Source organism: Epinephelus moara, chromosome 5, assembly GCF_006386435.1.
Source record: "Epinephelus moara isolate mb chromosome 5, YSFRI_EMoa_1.0, whole genome shotgun sequence".
In the NCBI taxonomy this organism is placed as follows: Eukaryota; Metazoa; Chordata; class Actinopteri; order Perciformes; family Serranidae; genus Epinephelus; species Epinephelus moara.
The window spans coordinates 18908301-18926599 of NC_065510.1; the positions used below are offsets into that span (position 1 = coordinate 18908301).

General features: G+C 41.3%; 1 protein-coding gene across 1 annotated transcript in view; it reads right to left on the minus strand.

Annotated features, from left to right (window-relative positions):
* Window positions 1–18299, minus strand: part of gstcd (glutathione S-transferase, C-terminal domain containing) — a 92829-nt gene that overhangs the window by 7682 nt on the left and 66848 nt on the right. Inside the window, exons 9-11 of the mRNA XM_050043388.1 lie at window positions 11051–11184; window positions 7269–7299; window positions 1880–1949 (exon numbers count right to left, since the gene is read on the minus strand). Of these exons, the coding sequence (XP_049899345.1) occupies window positions 1880–1949; window positions 7269–7299; window positions 11051–11184 (235 nt within the window). The remainder of the gene's footprint in view (window positions 1–1879; window positions 1950–7268; window positions 7300–11050; window positions 11185–18299) is intronic.

Consider the following 18299-nt stretch of genomic DNA (forward strand, 5'->3'; position numbering starts at 1 on the left):
ATTTAGCATAAAAATATACATAAAAATGACATAGTAGCCAAAGAATATATATCCAAATAGTACCCATGTCTATTGTCAGACATAGGGCTGGGTATTTTCTTTAAAATTACAATATCAGTAAGAGTACTGGTACCCCTAAAGGTCCGGTGTGGAGGATTTAAGGGGGTATACTGTCAGAAATAGTGTATAATAACCATAACCATGTTTTCATTTGGTTAATAAATCAGATATAAGAGTTCCCAGAGACCAAGGTGACATCTTAAAAATGCTTATTTGTAAGACCATGTTCAAAACCCAAAAGCAGTCAAGTTAACAATTATGTAAAACACAGAAAAGCAGAAAATTCAAACGTTTAAAGGTCCTGAACTGAATAATAAATCAATGAAAGCACCATTATTTCTTGGTAGAGGTTTTCTGCGAGTAACAAATTGTTCAGTTTGGAGCTGCTTTGAAAAACCAGCACGAAGGGTGAGGAGAGTCCACTGAGTTTCAAAGAGCAGATTCTGCATCAGTGTTAATCCATGATTATTTTAATTCTGATTATCAGCATTTACATGAAGATTACTCACTGATTAAAGGTCCAGTGTGTAGGATTTAGGGGGATATACCGGCAGAAAAGGGATATAATATAATAAGTATATTTTCTTTGGTTTATAATTGCCTGAAAATATGAATTTTTGTGTTTTTGTTACCTTAGAAAGAGCTGTTTATGTCTATATATGGAGCAGGTCCTCCCACTGAGTCCACCATGTACAGCAGCCAAGAATGGACAAATGAAACACTGGCTCTAGACAGGGCCATTCATGTTTTCATGTCAACCAAAATAGTTCTCCTACATGCTCGACACAGTAGAAGTTTCAGTTCTGCAACCTCTCCTCTAGATGCCACCAAGTCCTACACACTGTACCTTTAAAGTGATACAGAAACCAACAGAGTCATTTATTTGATTTTTTTTTTTTTTCAATTTCATTAGATACTCATCAGGCAAATGGAAGAATTTTATTGCATAAAATACCACCAGACACAAAGGCATGTAGTAAAGCCGTAGTTTCCAATGCTTTGGTGGCATCTCGGTATACTGAACTAATAGCTCCATCAAATATACTGCTCTGGTCTTCATACCACCACAGGCTGTATGGGTTGTAGCTGCTGCGGTAGTGGGCCAATCACATGTTGCATTAAATCACAGAACGCATACAGTGATTGCAGGCAAGACCATACACATAGTCTGTTTTTCTGGATCGGAGTATACATAGGATTGAAAGTAAGTTTTGTTTGATGGGAGAAGTTAAGATAATATTTAGTTCTGGGTTATTTTGGTCAATACCTTGAAGCATTGGTTCCTAACTAGTGGGTCAATGGTCCACTCTGAATGGACCGCAAGTGACTTATGAAAGTGTCAAGTTTGTAAAAGAAAACACACTTTAATTTAGTACAGTGAAGAACACTGAATTTCCATCACAGCACTTTAATTTTAAGTGTCGTTTCCTGCTGTAGAGTGAGTGACTAACGGAAAGCTACTTGACAGTGACAGCAAACTAGCTCACTGACATGGCCAAAAGCAAGTATGACACTGAATATATTTAAGTGCGTGGACCTTGAACTAATGACTCAAGCGAAATCTGGACCCTGTGGCTGGACCAGTTGGGAACCACTGCCTTAAAGGTAACTAGGACCAATACCCAGCCCTAGACATATGAAAGCTAAATCAATTCACATTTAATTGTCACAATTGTCATTTTTTTTGTGTCTAGCTCCTGAATGCAACTAACAGATAGGAAAAAAAATCAATACAATACAATACTATTGAATTAAATACCATAGAAAACCATAGAACTTAATGAATGTTCAGGTAAAAGGAGAAGATCGCAAACAGTACCTATGAGTCGCCTCTCAGGAGGGAGCTGGACAGCAGTTTGGTCTGCGAAGCGACAGAGGATCATGTGTTCCTGAAACAAGGGTGAACAATGAGCACAGGATCTGTTTACTGCAGGTGTAATTAATGCAACCACTAAATCTCTGGATGACATCTGTCAAGTCTCAAAACCTCATGTTAAAGCCGTACAACTGCAATCACAACTAAATCACTAATCAGATCAAGCAGAGATTTAAAGAGTTCCACAAGATTGGTTTTTATAATGAGCCATTTAGTGAAACTATTATGCATGCACATGCACACAAGCATGCATGGGTTTGTTCTATCTGTTCATCCACTTTTTTTCTACATCTGCTTATGCACACTTAGAGCTGTGAAGAGGCAGCATGAGAGGTAAGAAAACCCCATCAGCAGATCCCTAGTCTATTACGTGGCAAAATATTCTGTACAGGAACTCAGACCAAACAGTATTTGATGTCTTTTAGCCACACTAGCGGCATAGCTCAAGGGATGGCCAGGTTGGTCGGTTCACCACTTTGATTCACACTGAAGTATCTACTACTGGATGCACTGCCACAATTTTTGTGAAGACATTCATATTCCATAAAGAATGAGTCCCACTGAATCTGGTGATCCCTTGACTATTCCTCTAGTGCCATCAGCAGGTTGACGTCAAACTGGAGACCAAATTTAATACCTTGGTGAATGCCTAGTTCAGTCAGGAACACTTTTGTCAAAGAAAACTTTATTTCCATTTGCAGTATTATATTTGGCACAGTATTATATTTGGCGGTATGGCTCTGTTCTGGGGCCTAGGCAGAAAGCCTCTTCCACGCGCCTACGTGAAAAGCATAAGGCAGAGAGAGCACACCTGTCTGCCCTTCCACATGCAAATGAGGAAAGCCTGAGGCAGAGAGGCAAACCTCCCTGCCCTTCCATGTGCCTACCTGGAAAGCCTAATCTATTTTCAGCTGACTCCCTTCCATCAGTCAGCTGCTCCATCACTTGATTGGGCTGTTTTAGATCAGCTGATGTAGCTGGGATGTGAGCTAAGCTTGACATCATGTCCTGCCTGAACTAACGCTATGCTCAATTTTTTCATCCCATACCACTCTCAGGATACTTTGGTATATGATCTACACCTACTGACACTCCCATGAGCCTCAGCTGTACTTTGTGTTTACTGCTAATTGTTAACATGCTAAGAGCTTTACCTAAGGTAGCCAAGTTGCCAGAAGAAAATGGTCACATTGTACATTTCTGCAAACCACAGATACGTTACATGTACGTTTCATACGTACCACATCAATATTTCTAAAGTGATGTAGTATATGAGCTGATTTTGGCATCAGGAGAGGAACGGGATGGTGGATGGCGTAATACCAAGGTGAGACTAAGCTGCAGATTACTGCTCAAGACCAACAAACAACAACAAATGTTGTTCTTTGGCAACCCTTCCTGGCGTTTCCACTTGTGTTTGTGGCACCAAACCTGCTTGTTTTTTTACCAACACATCACAGTGTATCCCAGTGGCATTTATGTAGGGTTGCAGCCATATGAGATGTTTATGGTACAATAACTGTCTCAAAAAATATCATGGTTTCACGGTATACAGTATATGTAATACATGATTACACAATGGTTGTTGTTGTTGTTAATGTTGTTATTATTATCAGATACAATGACATTCAAAGGAATCAAAACAGAAAGTTTTTTTTTTTCTTTTGGTTGAAGAAATGGTTTATTATAAATGAAACTTGAAGCCTATTTTTTTAAGGGAAGTATGAGTAAAAAAAATCTCCATTTTGGAAAAAAAAATAAAATTAAACAAAGGTGAGATTCTTCATATGGTTGCATTTTTTTCAATACCATAGATGAGCAAAAGTTCACAGTATGATAACTATCAATGTTCATACAACAATAAACCTTGAAACCACTGCAACCCTACAATTGAGCCAAAGAACCTCTGCGTTTTTCACCGACAAATCGCAGAGGTTTCCAGCTGGGTTTGAGCCCTTGAATGTGGTGTATTAAGTCATAACACATTTTTTTTCCCTTACTATAACCGATTTCTATGCCTAACACTAACCACACCCTCACGACAGCAATGTATCCACTAAACATAACATACAAATGTAAGGCATCTGTGGTATGCAGAACTGTACAATGCAAACATTTTTTCTGGCGTTTAAGTTGACTCCAACAATGAATCTGGCAAATATTACCTACTATAACATCAGCATGTTAGCAATGTCACTGTGATAGCATGCTGATAATAGCATACAGCTCCTCAGGGCCACTTGCATGGCTGTAGACTCTCAGCCTTGCTTCACTGAATTGTCTCTTTACAGTGTTATTGGACTGAGTAACAGTGATTGACCAGTTCTCTGTATTGTGTACATCATTTGTGGACCAATTAACAGTGTGTCAGACCAGTTGACCAAAGGTAAAATGTAAAATATATAAAGAGGAAACAAAAAACACAAATGACTTCATTTGCATGGTAAGTTTTACATCAACCACAGTGTAAGATTCTAAGATTCTTTCAATAAAATCAGCCCTGTACAAAAAGGGCCAGATTAAGTCTGATTATTTATTTCCAACTAAAGGACAGGTTTTTCTGCCCTGTTTTCACCTCGCCATGGTTCATGAAACAAGTAAATGGGAAGAGCGGTTAGTCAGCTCTAACTTGCCTCTACTTTAATTGATTCGATTCCTCACTCCACGAGGTCGACGCTGAATGCAAGGCCATGGAGCAGGTGCTTAAAGTTAGCGCTGAGCACCAATATCTCACACCATTAGCCCTTTATTCCAGCGATACACCATTCGTCAATGTGCTGTCATTCTGTTTAACTACTCGAGTTCAGGAAGGACAACTATGGTTCTGCTATAAAACAATGTAATGCTGCTTTTATGTCTGCAAGCGTCGGCTGGGGGTTTGGGAGCAGAGACACAGAAAACAGTGGGGTTCTGTGCCCTGAGTCCAAATGCATAGCAAATACCAAACATGGTTGTTGAAAGCAAAGCCATAGGGGGAGGCAGGTAAGATCCAGAGCTCAGGTTTAAAGTGGCAGATAATGTGTCTGCTGGTTTAAATAGAATATAGATTTCTACTGCTGTGTGGCTACATGTGTAGCTTCACATTTCCAGACAGATAGTAACGCAGCTGTGATTTCTTTTTGCTTACTTGGCTTCTGAACAAACAGTAGAAAAATCACCACTATCACAGAGCAGTGCAATCGCCCACTGTCTCATAAATAATATATAATCTTCTGTGCCTCTCAAGGCACGTCTGTAAAAATCTGTTTCCTCTGGTGCACAAAAGAAAAAAAGTTCGAGGTGGTCCGTTGTTGTGACAAGTCAACTCTTGAGGTTTCCATGGCTAAGACCTGCAGCAACTTTTGCACAGATTCTCCCCAGGGGCACTGACAGGTCCCATACATCATCATGGGCTGGGCCCTCCCAGAGTACAGTGCTGTGTCTGTGCTGAGCGATAAGGGACTGAGAGATGGGAGGGTGTGAGCCTCCCTATTGTAACTGCCTGGGGAATCTTTCGTTTCTAAGACAGTGACGAGAGCGCAGACATCTGATTAATTTTTTTTTTTTTTTTTACTGTGCCATAAAATAAATAAATAAGTAACAAAACAGGAAAACAATATAGACACAAGCTCTTACTTATGCCCAGTAAAATAAAGTCATGACAATCAGCTTTCAGTGTTTTAAATTTTTCGTACATGTAACCTAATAACAAAAGTAGACAGTTGCACGCACTCTTTATAAAGTCTTAAAGTCCTACTTAGTAGGCTACTACTTAGTCAAGGCCCAATCCCATTTTTACCCCTTAAATCTTCCACTTGGTATTGAGTGCCCTTGTGTGCGAGATAACCCTTGATGAGGGAAGTGAGAAATACTAGGGTAGAGATCTTCCCCTAAGAAATGAGACACCACTTCATGCAAATTGGCGCGGCTGACATGAAGGCATACATCGCGTAGTAGTGACGGAAGATACCGGCAGTCAGCTTGTGTTGTGACGTGTGCTATGTTTATTCTTCTCCGTCTGATGAATCAACGGAGCGCCTACGCCGTCTTCTAGTTCTGATTGATTTTGTTCGGTTAAGTCGATTCGTTTACGTATTTTGAGGCTGTGTTCAACTGAGTTGCTGATGAGTTTACGCTAGTCCAACCATCTGTTGTTTGTACAGCCTACATTCCAATCGTACAGTAACAAGTTGTTTTCCAAAACTTGCCGAATTGCTGACTTCGCAAGGTGTTCTGGGAAATTTCATCTTCCACTTCGTTGCAAGTGTGGGTCGGGGCTCCCTTGGAATCTAGGGCGGGTTTTAAGTGTTGGAAACTTCCACTACCTCAATTCTGTTTGTGCAAGTGGGTATTTCTAAGGGAGGTGTGGGTATTGGGACAGGCCCTTAGTCTCAAAATCTTAAAGTCTCAAACTTGTGATGTCATCAAGTATAAAGTCCGGGGCTGCTCCACAGACAATGAATCAGAGACAGATTTTGTGGACCCACAGAATGTTTGTTTGCTTTTTTTTTATACCCAAATTAGCTTTAATATATAATACGTTCTCAGTCCTGACACAGAAAATGTACCCATACACTCAGAATATTCCCCTGGGTGCTTTCAGTGTCATCGAGAACATCTTTCACCATTCATTGTCTATAGAGGAGCTCCAAACGTTACACCCTGTGACATCACAAATTTGAGTTTTAGCACTCAAAATTTTGGATTTATGAGAGAGTTGTTCATGCTTACTAATATTTTTGGACTGTCTTAGACGAAAGGACTAACAAAAATGAATTTTGAAAATGGGCGTAGTTTTCCTTTAATAGAGCAACATCACTTAGCAAATCACTAGTTTGAATCTCGCCAGTAGTCACTAGTGGATTTACAATTGCTGGTGCAACCATGTCTCTGCTTCTCGTTTATTTCCCCATCAGTCTGAACATCTATCTGTTTCTCTCCTGGCTTCTGTGTTTGCCAGGTGGCGACAAGTGTGTCATTTCACCTCTCAATGGGTCAGTGCACTCTTATCCATTTATATGATACTGTAACTTCCAAACCTAATGCCTCTGATTTCATTACACCTCTGTTGGTGCAGCAGCATCTTAATTAAGAAGCAATTAGCAAAGAGAAAAACTTGTCTCATTTTGTTGCAACAGCATATGTTAGACTCTAATGAACACGGTGTTTTAGAATAAGTCACGACCCACAAAGGCGTCTTTTCCATGTGCATATACAGTAGGTGGCCTGAATCTGAAACACAGTCCTTGTAAAACCGGAGTTGCTGTAACTCAATACTCCGTGCTTGATATTTTACAGCGTGCAAATGAGTAGTAAATGTAATAGAGGGATTTAATCACATTTAAGAGCATACCTTATAAGTCAGCGTCTCTTGGAACCTTTTGCTGTAAAAACAGAGCACAAAAAAACAGAAGATGATTAGATGTTAAAGTGCAGAGATTCAATTGTGGGAGTAAAAATGTGTTTATTGCACTTATGTGTCATTTGTTAACTTGCCCAGCTCGAGGATGGAGATTTTATTTTTTAGAGGAAATCACTATACAAACAAACTAGGAATATATAGCTATATTTAAGGCTCAAACAGCATGCATAGTCACTAAAAGAAACCACTTTCTCTCTGGGAAGGAAGGACTTCTAAAAACACGGCTTTTGCTATGACATGGGACAGTTTGTTTGAGATGGTTAAACGTAGTGCGATCATCACTGAAGCTAATTAAAAGTCAACATGAGGAGGGTCAGGGGTTGGGGGCCACTCAGATCACATGGAGAGTCTTAGGTTGAACTCGAACTGTTAGGGCCTTAATGAGAAGGGCAGTTTAGTTTCACAGCTCATAAAAACCCGTGAACTGCCTGGAATGTCTACACCTGCAGAATATCCACAGGAGTACCTGGAACATGACCTGAGGGGAAAACACTAAAAGAAGCAAGATGAAGATTGACACAGTCAGGTGCGTAGGCCCCTCACATAAACTGCACGACTGCCCTCCAGAAACACAGCTTCTTGTTGTCCATTTCGGCTGCAAAGTCTTTTTTTTTTTTTGGTCATTCTTTAATATTTTATGAGGTGTCAGGAGGGGTGAAGTGTCAAGTTAGCAAAAGCGAGGAGAGGAAAAACTAAGTATGTGAAAACTCTTAAATATTTATACTGTACACTGAGGGCCCTCCCCAAGGCTCATGCGTCCCTTAAAATTCACATATCAGAACACCTGAAATGTAGTAACACTGCAGAGTTTAACCACTACTCTACATCAGTGTACTTTTATGTTAAAGTCCTGGCAACCATAGTAACATCACCGCTTCATGCTATATTACTAGTTGTGGTGTAATGAACCCAAACATTATAACTGACAGCAACACTGCGAGGGAAAAGCTGCTGATGGTATGCTGCAGTTGTACTCATGGCATGTGTCAATTCTGAGTGGTAACTGTGTCAATTCTTGGTATGTTGCTCCCGCTCTGCAGGCTTATGGCACTAATACACATAATGCCAGTCATTTTCCGCTCTAATATACTCAGTCTCGCTGACATATAGCTTCTTTCTTGACAAATACCACTGCTAGTAATGACTACTTTATTATACCAATGCACTGTGCATGCCTTACATGTACTGTAGCTTATCATTTCTATTTCACTGGCAGATACTGCTGTCCAGAGGCATACAACCTTTGACTAGTGCTATGTTGTCTGCCTGATATCAGAGAGAACTGTCAACTCATGTTGCTCCGTTTCCAGTCCAGCACTGCATCCATTCTGACTGATTCTTTTGAAGGAGGGGGATACGATTTTCTCAGACCAATCACTAGGGACCCACGTATCCGTCTGAAGTCCGCATTGATCGTAACCATGCCAATGTACTGGATTTGCCAGGGTTTTAAGAGTGGAGCAAAACAAAGTAAAAACTATGGTGTTGGTAGGGCTGCCCCCCAATAGCCGACCAAACATTAGTCGACCAGAAAGGTCATTAGTTGGCAAGATTTCATTGGTCGCTTAGTCGAAGAAAAAAACAAAACAAATGTGAAACTCTATTAGGAGGTGAGCTTTGTCAAAATAAATCAAAACCTATATGACTGGACCATGTGGGAATTTCATTTGAAAGGACAGACACAGGAAGAGGCCACGTTCAGCAGTCAGACAGGAGTCACGTTACAAACCAATCACAGCCGACAGATATCTTTCCCTTCTTACGTAAAGATTCAGTCAAATAAATATGGAAAAGTTGATCATGTTAGTGCAGGGCTACCCAGAGCTTTGCTTAGCAACCTCGAATGTAACCTGCCGCCGCGGTCTTGAAAGCTGGCGCAAAAAAGGCAAAAGAGCTGCACCCTGCGCCCGACCTCACATTTTCCAGGTGGTTAAAGACGCGACATGTGAACGGCCCCTAATCTCCTGGCTGGTACCTGTGGTTATTGCACAGGCTAGTTAATAATATGTTGGGCATGAAATCCAAAGTGTGGGATCACTTTGAGAAGGTGAAGGACGAACCCAAGGTGATATGTAAACTCATCTTCATTGGTCGACTACAAACATGACGAATCATCTGAAACATGGAAGTAGCTACATGCCCATTAGCCCACAGCGTCATTAACAGGCGGCTCGCTCAGTGTGTGACGTGCACTTGTAGATAAAATATAGGCCTATATTAATGAAGGTTCATTGGTACAGTTTTGTATTTCTCTGTAATGTAGCACAGTGTTAACAATGTTACTGATACTATTCTTTCTCACACCTTCAACTCAAACCATTGTGTTGCCCCGCCCAAAATATATCATTTAATAATTTAATTAATATCGTAAACATGCGGGCGATCAGAAGACTAATGGCCCTAAATGACGACTACTGGTCGACAAGGACAATTCAAAGTTGGAGGCAGCCCTAGGTTGGGCATATTTACAAGACATCAACCTTGATGGTAGCGTTTATCTTTACTATAGTGCTTGCCACTGTTGTAACTACTCGTCGCATTGCTTGACAACTGCTTGACAAGGGCATCAGTTTGGCTAATCGTTAGTCCCACTGCAGTGCTCGTTGGTGCGGGGGTTTTTTCGACTACAAAAAAACACTAGTGCATGTCACATTGCCAGGCCAATCGGTCAGCTTGGTGGAGTGGGCCGATTCAAAGGTCTGGACCCAGGCCAGAAAGTAGACTCTAACAAAATGCTAAATTTGAATGGTTGGATGGACAGGGGAGGGAAAAATATGCAAAGACCTGTGACTCTGCACTGAAACCTGACGTGATGTCCCCATTTATAATTTAAAGTGACCATAAAGAGAACAGTGGGCAGCGATTATCCCAGACGAGAACAGACTTGGCCGGGCCTGGTCCGATCAGTCTTGATGCCAAAATCATAACTATAATCTGCCCAACAATCACAATTGCTAGTAATCACCGTCTCTCAGTTGCTACAACAGCGATTCTACACAACAGTGTTGTGTTTTAAAGCCTTCAGTGTGCCAAGTGATTCTAACAGGATACTACCTTGTAATGATTCTAAAGCCGTAACGGTGCCATTAGTCAACAGAGCGCTGCTATAGCAACAGGATCAACACCATTTAAATATAGGCTGTCACTTGTACTTCTCCGCTGTTGTTTGTTTCTCCCGTCTCTGTTTAAAGAGCATCACCACAACTGAACATTAAGTTAATTCTCTGCAGCACTATGTAAGATAAAGTAATATCAACACAGGAGTAGCATTTCATGTCTGGACCTCCGACTGAATTTCCCTGTCTCTCTGAAATATCAAAGACAGCATCTACACACAGAGCTGTATTCTCTGTTGCTGATAGAACATGGGCTAAGATTGAAAAGGTGAGGGGTGGACCTTGTTGTGAAGGCGATGTGACACTGCTGCCTTGTACCGTCGGTGGTGATGATAAGGCACGGGAGGTGAACAAAAAGCAGTGACAAGAGACAGAGATTGTGTGTATGTGTGAGATAGCGAGTGTGAGAGCGAGTGTGAAAATGATAAAGAGCGAGAGCCCCAAAAGAGAAGCTGGGGGGGAGAAAAAAAAATCACTAAGTGAAAATGGGAGAGGAGAGAGGAGAAGCACCAGTGCTAGCAGATGTCTAACAAGAAAACAAGGGTTGGAAAACCTGAGGGGTGACACTGGACTGAGGCGCTGTGTGCAGGTACCAACCTCTTGGGAAAGGTGAACTTGATTGCATTCTGAATGAAGCCGTAGCAGCAAGGACTGATGACAAAGGCGGCTCCTGCCTGAATGCAGTGCTCCATCACCATGTCTGTTGCGACTCCACATGCATGGAGAGCAACCTGCAGTAGACAGACAAAGAAAACAAACACAAAAAACAGTAAATTCTAAGCTTTCTTGAAAACCTTCTTTGTCCAACAGCAAGAGGAAAAGTGAGAGCACTTCAGAGCATACACTCAATCCCACTGATTACTTCATAATGGCTGCTGCTATTAAATACATCTATGCTCTCAGAGGTGCAGACCCGGGGAGCTAGAGCAAACAAAATGTATTAGTGCTTTAGGAGCGGAGGCACGAATGCTTCAGGATCCCCATTGAGTGGGTAAACTGTGCGTGGTGATGAACACCTAGCTATGCATTAGTAATGGTGTGGTTATACATTGGATGGCGGAAAGGGACTAAAAGACCCAATATTATAGCCTGTCTGCACTACCGCCTGCAAAAAATACATTATAGCTCCTCAAAGGCAAGTAAAGCGGTAAAACAGACGATTTCCTCTCACGCATACATTAGCTATATCCCCTGTTAATGGCCGACATTAAATGCATCACCAACAGCCTGATGAGACAATAACTAGTCGCCGTCACTGAAATTAACCCTGTCAAACTTAAGCCACCATCTCAAACTTCTTTTCTTGCCTTCCAAGAAGTTGTCACTTGGCGTCTGGGAGTCTGAATCGGCTGCACGTTGCCTTGACAGCAGTGCCACAGAGCAGAAGTTCAGACTCGGTCAGGGGAAGGCTGAGCCAAGATTGGCAGCGGCTACAAAAGATTAGAGAAGATACAGACACTTAAAGATGGCCAAACCCACTCATAAAGTCACCGAAATGTCTGGGCGGGGGTTCGTTTCTCAGAGGCATTTGAGCTCTCCCTGGAAGTGGAACAGCTGCAGCAAAACCCGTCAGCTCACAAGTACACAAGAAACAAAAGGTGTATATTGACAACCTAGAAACTTTTTCATGCACAATTTCACTGCCTGTCCTATGAAATAAGTCTTCTCATCTGTGTCCAGAGCTCACTAAGTTTGGTCTCTGGGTTCAAACAAACACAAGAAATATGTGCTCTAGATAAAGGATCAGCACTCGGTGAATAACCTCCTAAGCCCTATGATAAGCTATTATGGCAAGGCTTAACTATACACACCAATGAGCAGAGATAACTAACACGTCTTTGGGGTCATCAGGTGGGAACCTCCTTTCACCAGTGTTTCGTCTAGTTGGTCCCACGACACCTCCAGGAGGCTACACAGTGATCTCTGGCATCCCAGAGACACTCCTAATGCCAGCTCTGACTGCTCCCCGCACCGACCCAACAACCTCCTTGACCTTACTTACACATGGCTTTCTCAGCCCAAACAGCACTTCAACAAACCCAGGCTCCGTTTATGCGAGCTCCAGGTAGTGACCGTGCCGAAACTACCTTTCCTAGCACATTCACCATACCTTATCTCACATGCTACATATCATAACTCCAATATAAGCTAAAGTTAATGGAGATAGATGGATATTTATCATCAAAAAAATAATTTATTCCACTTTAGAAAGATGTTCACTGATTTACACACAAAGTTCCACAAGAGACTCTGCACATGAAAGAATACGCAGAAACTGAAAAGTGGGGAATTAACATCAATTACCAACATGGCCTTGCATCTATTTGACACCTAATTTTCGGTCCTGAATTTATTCAAGGCATTAGGGAAAAGCCCAGCTTATATTCTTTCTTGTCTCAGACTGCTGATTAGGAGGAGGAGCCCCTATCAGAGATTGCATGATGTTACATCCCCCACATCTAAGGCAAAAAATAATTAACAAAGTAACACCATCACTCTTACCCAGCTACTTAATGTTGTACATTAGTCATGCTGCAGTAAATCCTAATTACATTTTATAACCTTTAGCCTTAATTTAACACAAACACAAGCCGTTCAACCAAAGGAAATGCACACAACTAAAATAAAACACATTCTGACATGTTTTGATAATTAATTATGCATTTCCAATTCCTGATTTGGAAAGCATCATTGCTTTATAAATAGCTACGATTTTCTTTTGTCCTTGTTCGTCTGAACAATATTGATGAAGCAACACCCCGGCCCAATATGTTACGTGAGATACTAATTAAAAAGGGATAATGGAGAGGGAAAATATATGCAAGGCTGATTTAAAACCATCCGACAGACATACAGTATTTCATACATGCCCTGCTAAGCACATTCCTGCACAAACATTTCACTGGAAGAAGAAATCATAAATCAATGTGCAACAACTAGAAGAACCAAGGGCCATTTATAAAACTGTATTCTTTGTTAATCTTTCTTTTGGGGGAAAGGAGAAGCTTTTTCTTTCTGTACGATCCTCTCAATAATCACATCACAGAAATAATGAGGCTTCATTATTCATCCTCATTCCAGTAATTAGAGTACATCCCTCTCCTGTCCTGTTTGGCCCAATTTGGCAAGAGTGGTATACTGCTGCGGAAGGGTGTGACGCAACACTTTTTTAAAAGCTTTGGTGTCTGTTCAGTTCATTAAGATATCACACTTAATAATACTGTAGAAATTCAAGTGAAAGAGGAAAAGGTCTGGTTCCTCATCAGTAGGAATTTCATATCAGCAGAGCCTCAACAGTAGTTGGGGGATGAAGCCTCAACGAAGGAAAATAACAAGTGTATAATAATGGAGAGTACACCAGACAATGGAAATTGGAGAGTTTTTAACAACTAATATTACAGCTTTTTGCTATTGGAAGAGTTGTGGTAAGCCCTATGTGCATAAGCATGTTAAAAGCCATCCAGGGACGACAAAGAGAGCTCGCTATGGACTATACAATGACAGTATGTCAGTGGTTCTCAAATAGTGTGTGTGATTTTGTGATAACCACACATTCTTATTGCAATATTCAACTGGACTTGTACAAAAAGTTATGAATGAATTTTTAATTGACTGTATCAGTATGTTGTGTGCACCCATCTCCTAATAAAGAGGCAAACTCGCCGTTTGTACGTGGGAATCATAAGTGTGTGACACATCAAAAGCCCTGATTGGCAGCCAGTGTGAGGGATGGGAACATTTAAAAGGAGAAAGCCATGAGAGGAAAAATTGATCGCTTAATTATAGGGAGCAAATTACAACAAAGCACCAGTGAAGATGACCTACCACTGAAAGAAAAGAGAAAAAAAAACAGTAGACAGTATCACAAAAGTTACCGGTCTTATTTTTTCTTGTTGTTGTTGTCTTATATTGGGATAAGAGTGCAGAGATATAAATACAGGTGTGCCTTGAGAATTTGGCTTGAAATAGTTTGAAAAACGGGGCATCGGTGGCTTGGTGGATAGAGCAGGTGCCCCATGTACAAGGCTGTTGCCACAGCGGGGAGTTCGACTCCGGCTTGTTTCCCTTTGCTGCATGTCACTCTCTCTCTCCCTCTCCCCCTTTCACACTGAACTGTCCTATCAATTAAAGGGATAGTGCACCCAAAAATGAAAATTCAGCCATTATCTACTCACCCATATGCCGAGGGAGGCTCAGGTCAAGTTTTAGAGTCCTAACATCACTTGCGGAGATTCCAGTGGAGAGGGGGTAGCAGCACAACTCCACCTAATGGAGGCTTATGGTGCCCCAGACTCAAACATCCAAAAACACATAATTGAAACCACAAAATATCTCCGTAAAAACAGAGTTCAAATGACGTTTTTCCAAACAACTTTTTATGTCGGGGCTTCAGGACACTTGGATCACTACGGACGAGCAGTATGGAGATATTTTGTGGTTTCAATTATGTGTTTTTGGACGTTTGAATCTGGGGCGCCGTAAGCCTCCATTAGATGGAGTTGTGTTCCTACCCCCTCTCCCCTTGGATCTCCGCAGGTGTCGTGAGGACTCTAAAACTTCACCTCAGCCTCCCTTGGCATATGGGGATAATGGCTGAATTTTCATTTTTGGTTGCAAAAATGCCCCAAAAAAATATCTTGGAAAAAAAAAGTTTGAAAACCACTGCTGTATGTCGTGACTGTACGGCATCATTTATTTCCTAAGTCTGTTTCCATTGCACTTGGTCCCATTTACCTTTAATCAATACAGCAACTTTTCCATCTCCTCCAAGCATAAAAACTTAATTGCGATAGTTCAAGATAAAAAAATTTCCACTCAGGTTTTTTTATTTATGCACAAATTGAAAGTGCACATAAAAATAGGTGACTGGACACACACCTAATGTTTAGAGTCTCTGGTATGCGTGCCTTGTGTTTTTTTCCTCTAAGAGGTGGATGCAATGTTGCATTTGACTGGCAATAGCAGACTCAATCTTTAAGTCTTAAAATAAGAACCAAGAAAACTTCGAACCCTTAAATAGCACCAGCTGATAAAGCCTTAGTGAAATTGATCACATGCATAGGGCTTAAAGTAATAACGGCCAGTACATTTTCCTTCACACAAGCATAAAAGACGTCTACTGGAAGAATCAATTGCAAACAATCAGACCCTTGAGCAAAACCAATAATGGACCTGGATGCAGTAAAATCCAAATCAACTTCAAGCCCCACAACTTCTCCTGCCTCTAAGGTGTGTTGGCTCAATGGTATCTGACAGGGAGAAGGAATAAAAATAAATACACTCTGTGCAGAGGTTAGTTCTGATGCTGGTCTAACACCTGGGATGTGCAACTGCAGACAGGAGCCGAGACTGACTAAGAATAGGGACACCTCAACTTAATTAGCCTGATTAAATGAGCATGCCTAAAAATGGGACCATGCATTATACATAACAGAATTAAAATCAGTGTGATGGCTGGCTCCTTCAGGTGGAAATATCTGTATCATGCAGGAGGACTCTCAGCCAAAGCAACAGCTGAGGCTGCGTAGATGTTGAGGTAGGAATCTCAAGCAGTGCAGAGACGGACCAACTTGAGCACCTGTTTCATACATAAATCTTAACATCCATTCAAAAGCCGTATGTGTGTGTGTGTGTGTGTGTGTGTGTGTGTGTGTGTGCGTGTGCGTGTAAACTCTCTGACTAGGCTACGAAAAACACCCACATATTGTTGAGAAGAATAATCTGTGCTGTTTGTTTCTTGCCAAGTGGAACGGGTCTCAGTGGAGTGACGATGCTGGAACAATAGCTCCTAATTACAGCAGGTACATATATATATATATATATATATATATATATATATATATATATATATATATATATTTTCCTATTTGTCCCAGAGAGAGTTTAAGCAAGGCTACTAGAACAGCTGGCTTTTCTCAAACTGGGCTGTGACACAGAGCGGGAAGATGGATCTCCCCGACATGTTTGGGGGAAGACACTGACCTGAGACACATAAATAACAACAACGATCAAGAGTGATGACGATGAAGATTCCACGGCAGAGCAAAATGTCGCCTGTGTGAAAACAGAAACTCAGTCTTCATAAGGTGAGAGGACCATTTTTAAAAAAAAAAATAAAAATAAAAATCCCAAAGACCTGTTTTTATGTGACACAGCCAGATTCAAGCAGCCAATAAACTACCACAGTTAAGGACCTATTTGCTCTAAATTGATAGTAATTATCATTTCGAGAAGTCAAGAGCTCTGCAGATGAAGGTGGGTGTTTTAAAAAGGGCTAGCAAGGGTTTCAACTTGCAGCTGGAGAGTGCTGCCCAATGCTGAATTTTAGATTGTTTCAGCCCCATTAAGTGTAGAGATTGAAGACAGTAAAATATTTATTCTGTTGTCGCAGGTAGCTGTGCAGAACTAAACACATTTACTAAGCCGGATCTTTAAGCTTAACAAACACAAACGGGCAGTGCTGCAGTCTTGGCAGATATGTCGGTGTAAAAAATGTGTGTGATGAATTGAGTAAAAGGGTGACACGGCCAAGTTAACTACATAAAACATGAAATGGCTGGCAACCATTTTTTACCTTCCAAAGAATGCACTTTCCTTTCCAAAGACGACTCCTAAGCCTTTAATAAGAGCGTAAGTTTTAACATCTTGGCCAAATGTTTGTTGAAAGCGAACCCAGAGGACAGCAGGTTTTTCAGAGCAGACAAGAACAAACAGAGATGGGCCTTGCTGAACGAATCCTCTCACCCTGACATTACCTTTGTCCTTCATTTTCTGGGTAAAACTGCCTTTTGGCTTTCCAATAAGCAGAGAGGGGGACAGTGACATACACTGCTTGACTGAAGTGCAGAGCACTAAAAGGGTTCTGATTAAAAGCTCCACTTCAGGAAATGAAAAGCCATCTTAGCTGCACTGACAAAAATAATTGCACGCTGGCATTTTCAGTTTCTGGAAAAAGATGAGGGAATGACATGTCTCTCCATGTGATGTGTGGCTGAGCTTCCCCCCAAAAATAAATAACTAATATAAGGCAAAAAAAACAATGTTCAGACACTTCGCCGTAAAGTTGCAATCGTGGCAGACTAGGAGGAAGCACGTTGTTTATGCAGTGTTAATCAAAGGTGTTTATTTCTCTGTTTCAATACATCATTAGAAATAAGAAACACCATGTTACTGGCTCAATTATCACTATGAACATTTAAGAGAAAAGGTAATATCTCACAAAATGAAAGCTGAATGATGGCAACTGTTTGGCAACAGCAATGCTTTCAAACATCATGCCAACTTCTTACATAAAAAGTATTAAAGGGCCAGTGTGTAAAATGGGTTGAAAACCATTGAAAACAGTGACATCAGTGGTCAAATTCTAGATTGCAGGGCTCACTCGCTCACCCCTCCCGTCGGGTAAATGACGGTGGCCTCGTAGGGACAAAAAGCCTTGCACAGACACGAGTTTTTCAGGAGTAGGTCTATCTAGCGACAAGGTGAATGTTTATTTAGTAATCTAAGCCATGTTACGATATTGTAATGAATCCCTCACGTGCAGGAGACCAGAGGAGCGTTCGGAAAAAAGGCCAGCTTATTTGAGCACTCCAAAAACTCCGGTAACACTCCAGGGGGTAAAAGACTCCGTCCCAAACTCTGACTCTTCTAGCGTAACACACACACTCCATACACACATACTCGTTTACAATACCAAGCGGGTACCCCCTCCCCTCTCTGCTCCACCAATCTCCAGCCCGCACACTGACTGACAGCGTAGCCTGTAAACAGAGCTCAGCTGTTTATTTAGCCTAGCAATATCTCCGGAATATAGTAGCTGCAATGGACGACTTTGAACGCGATTTTG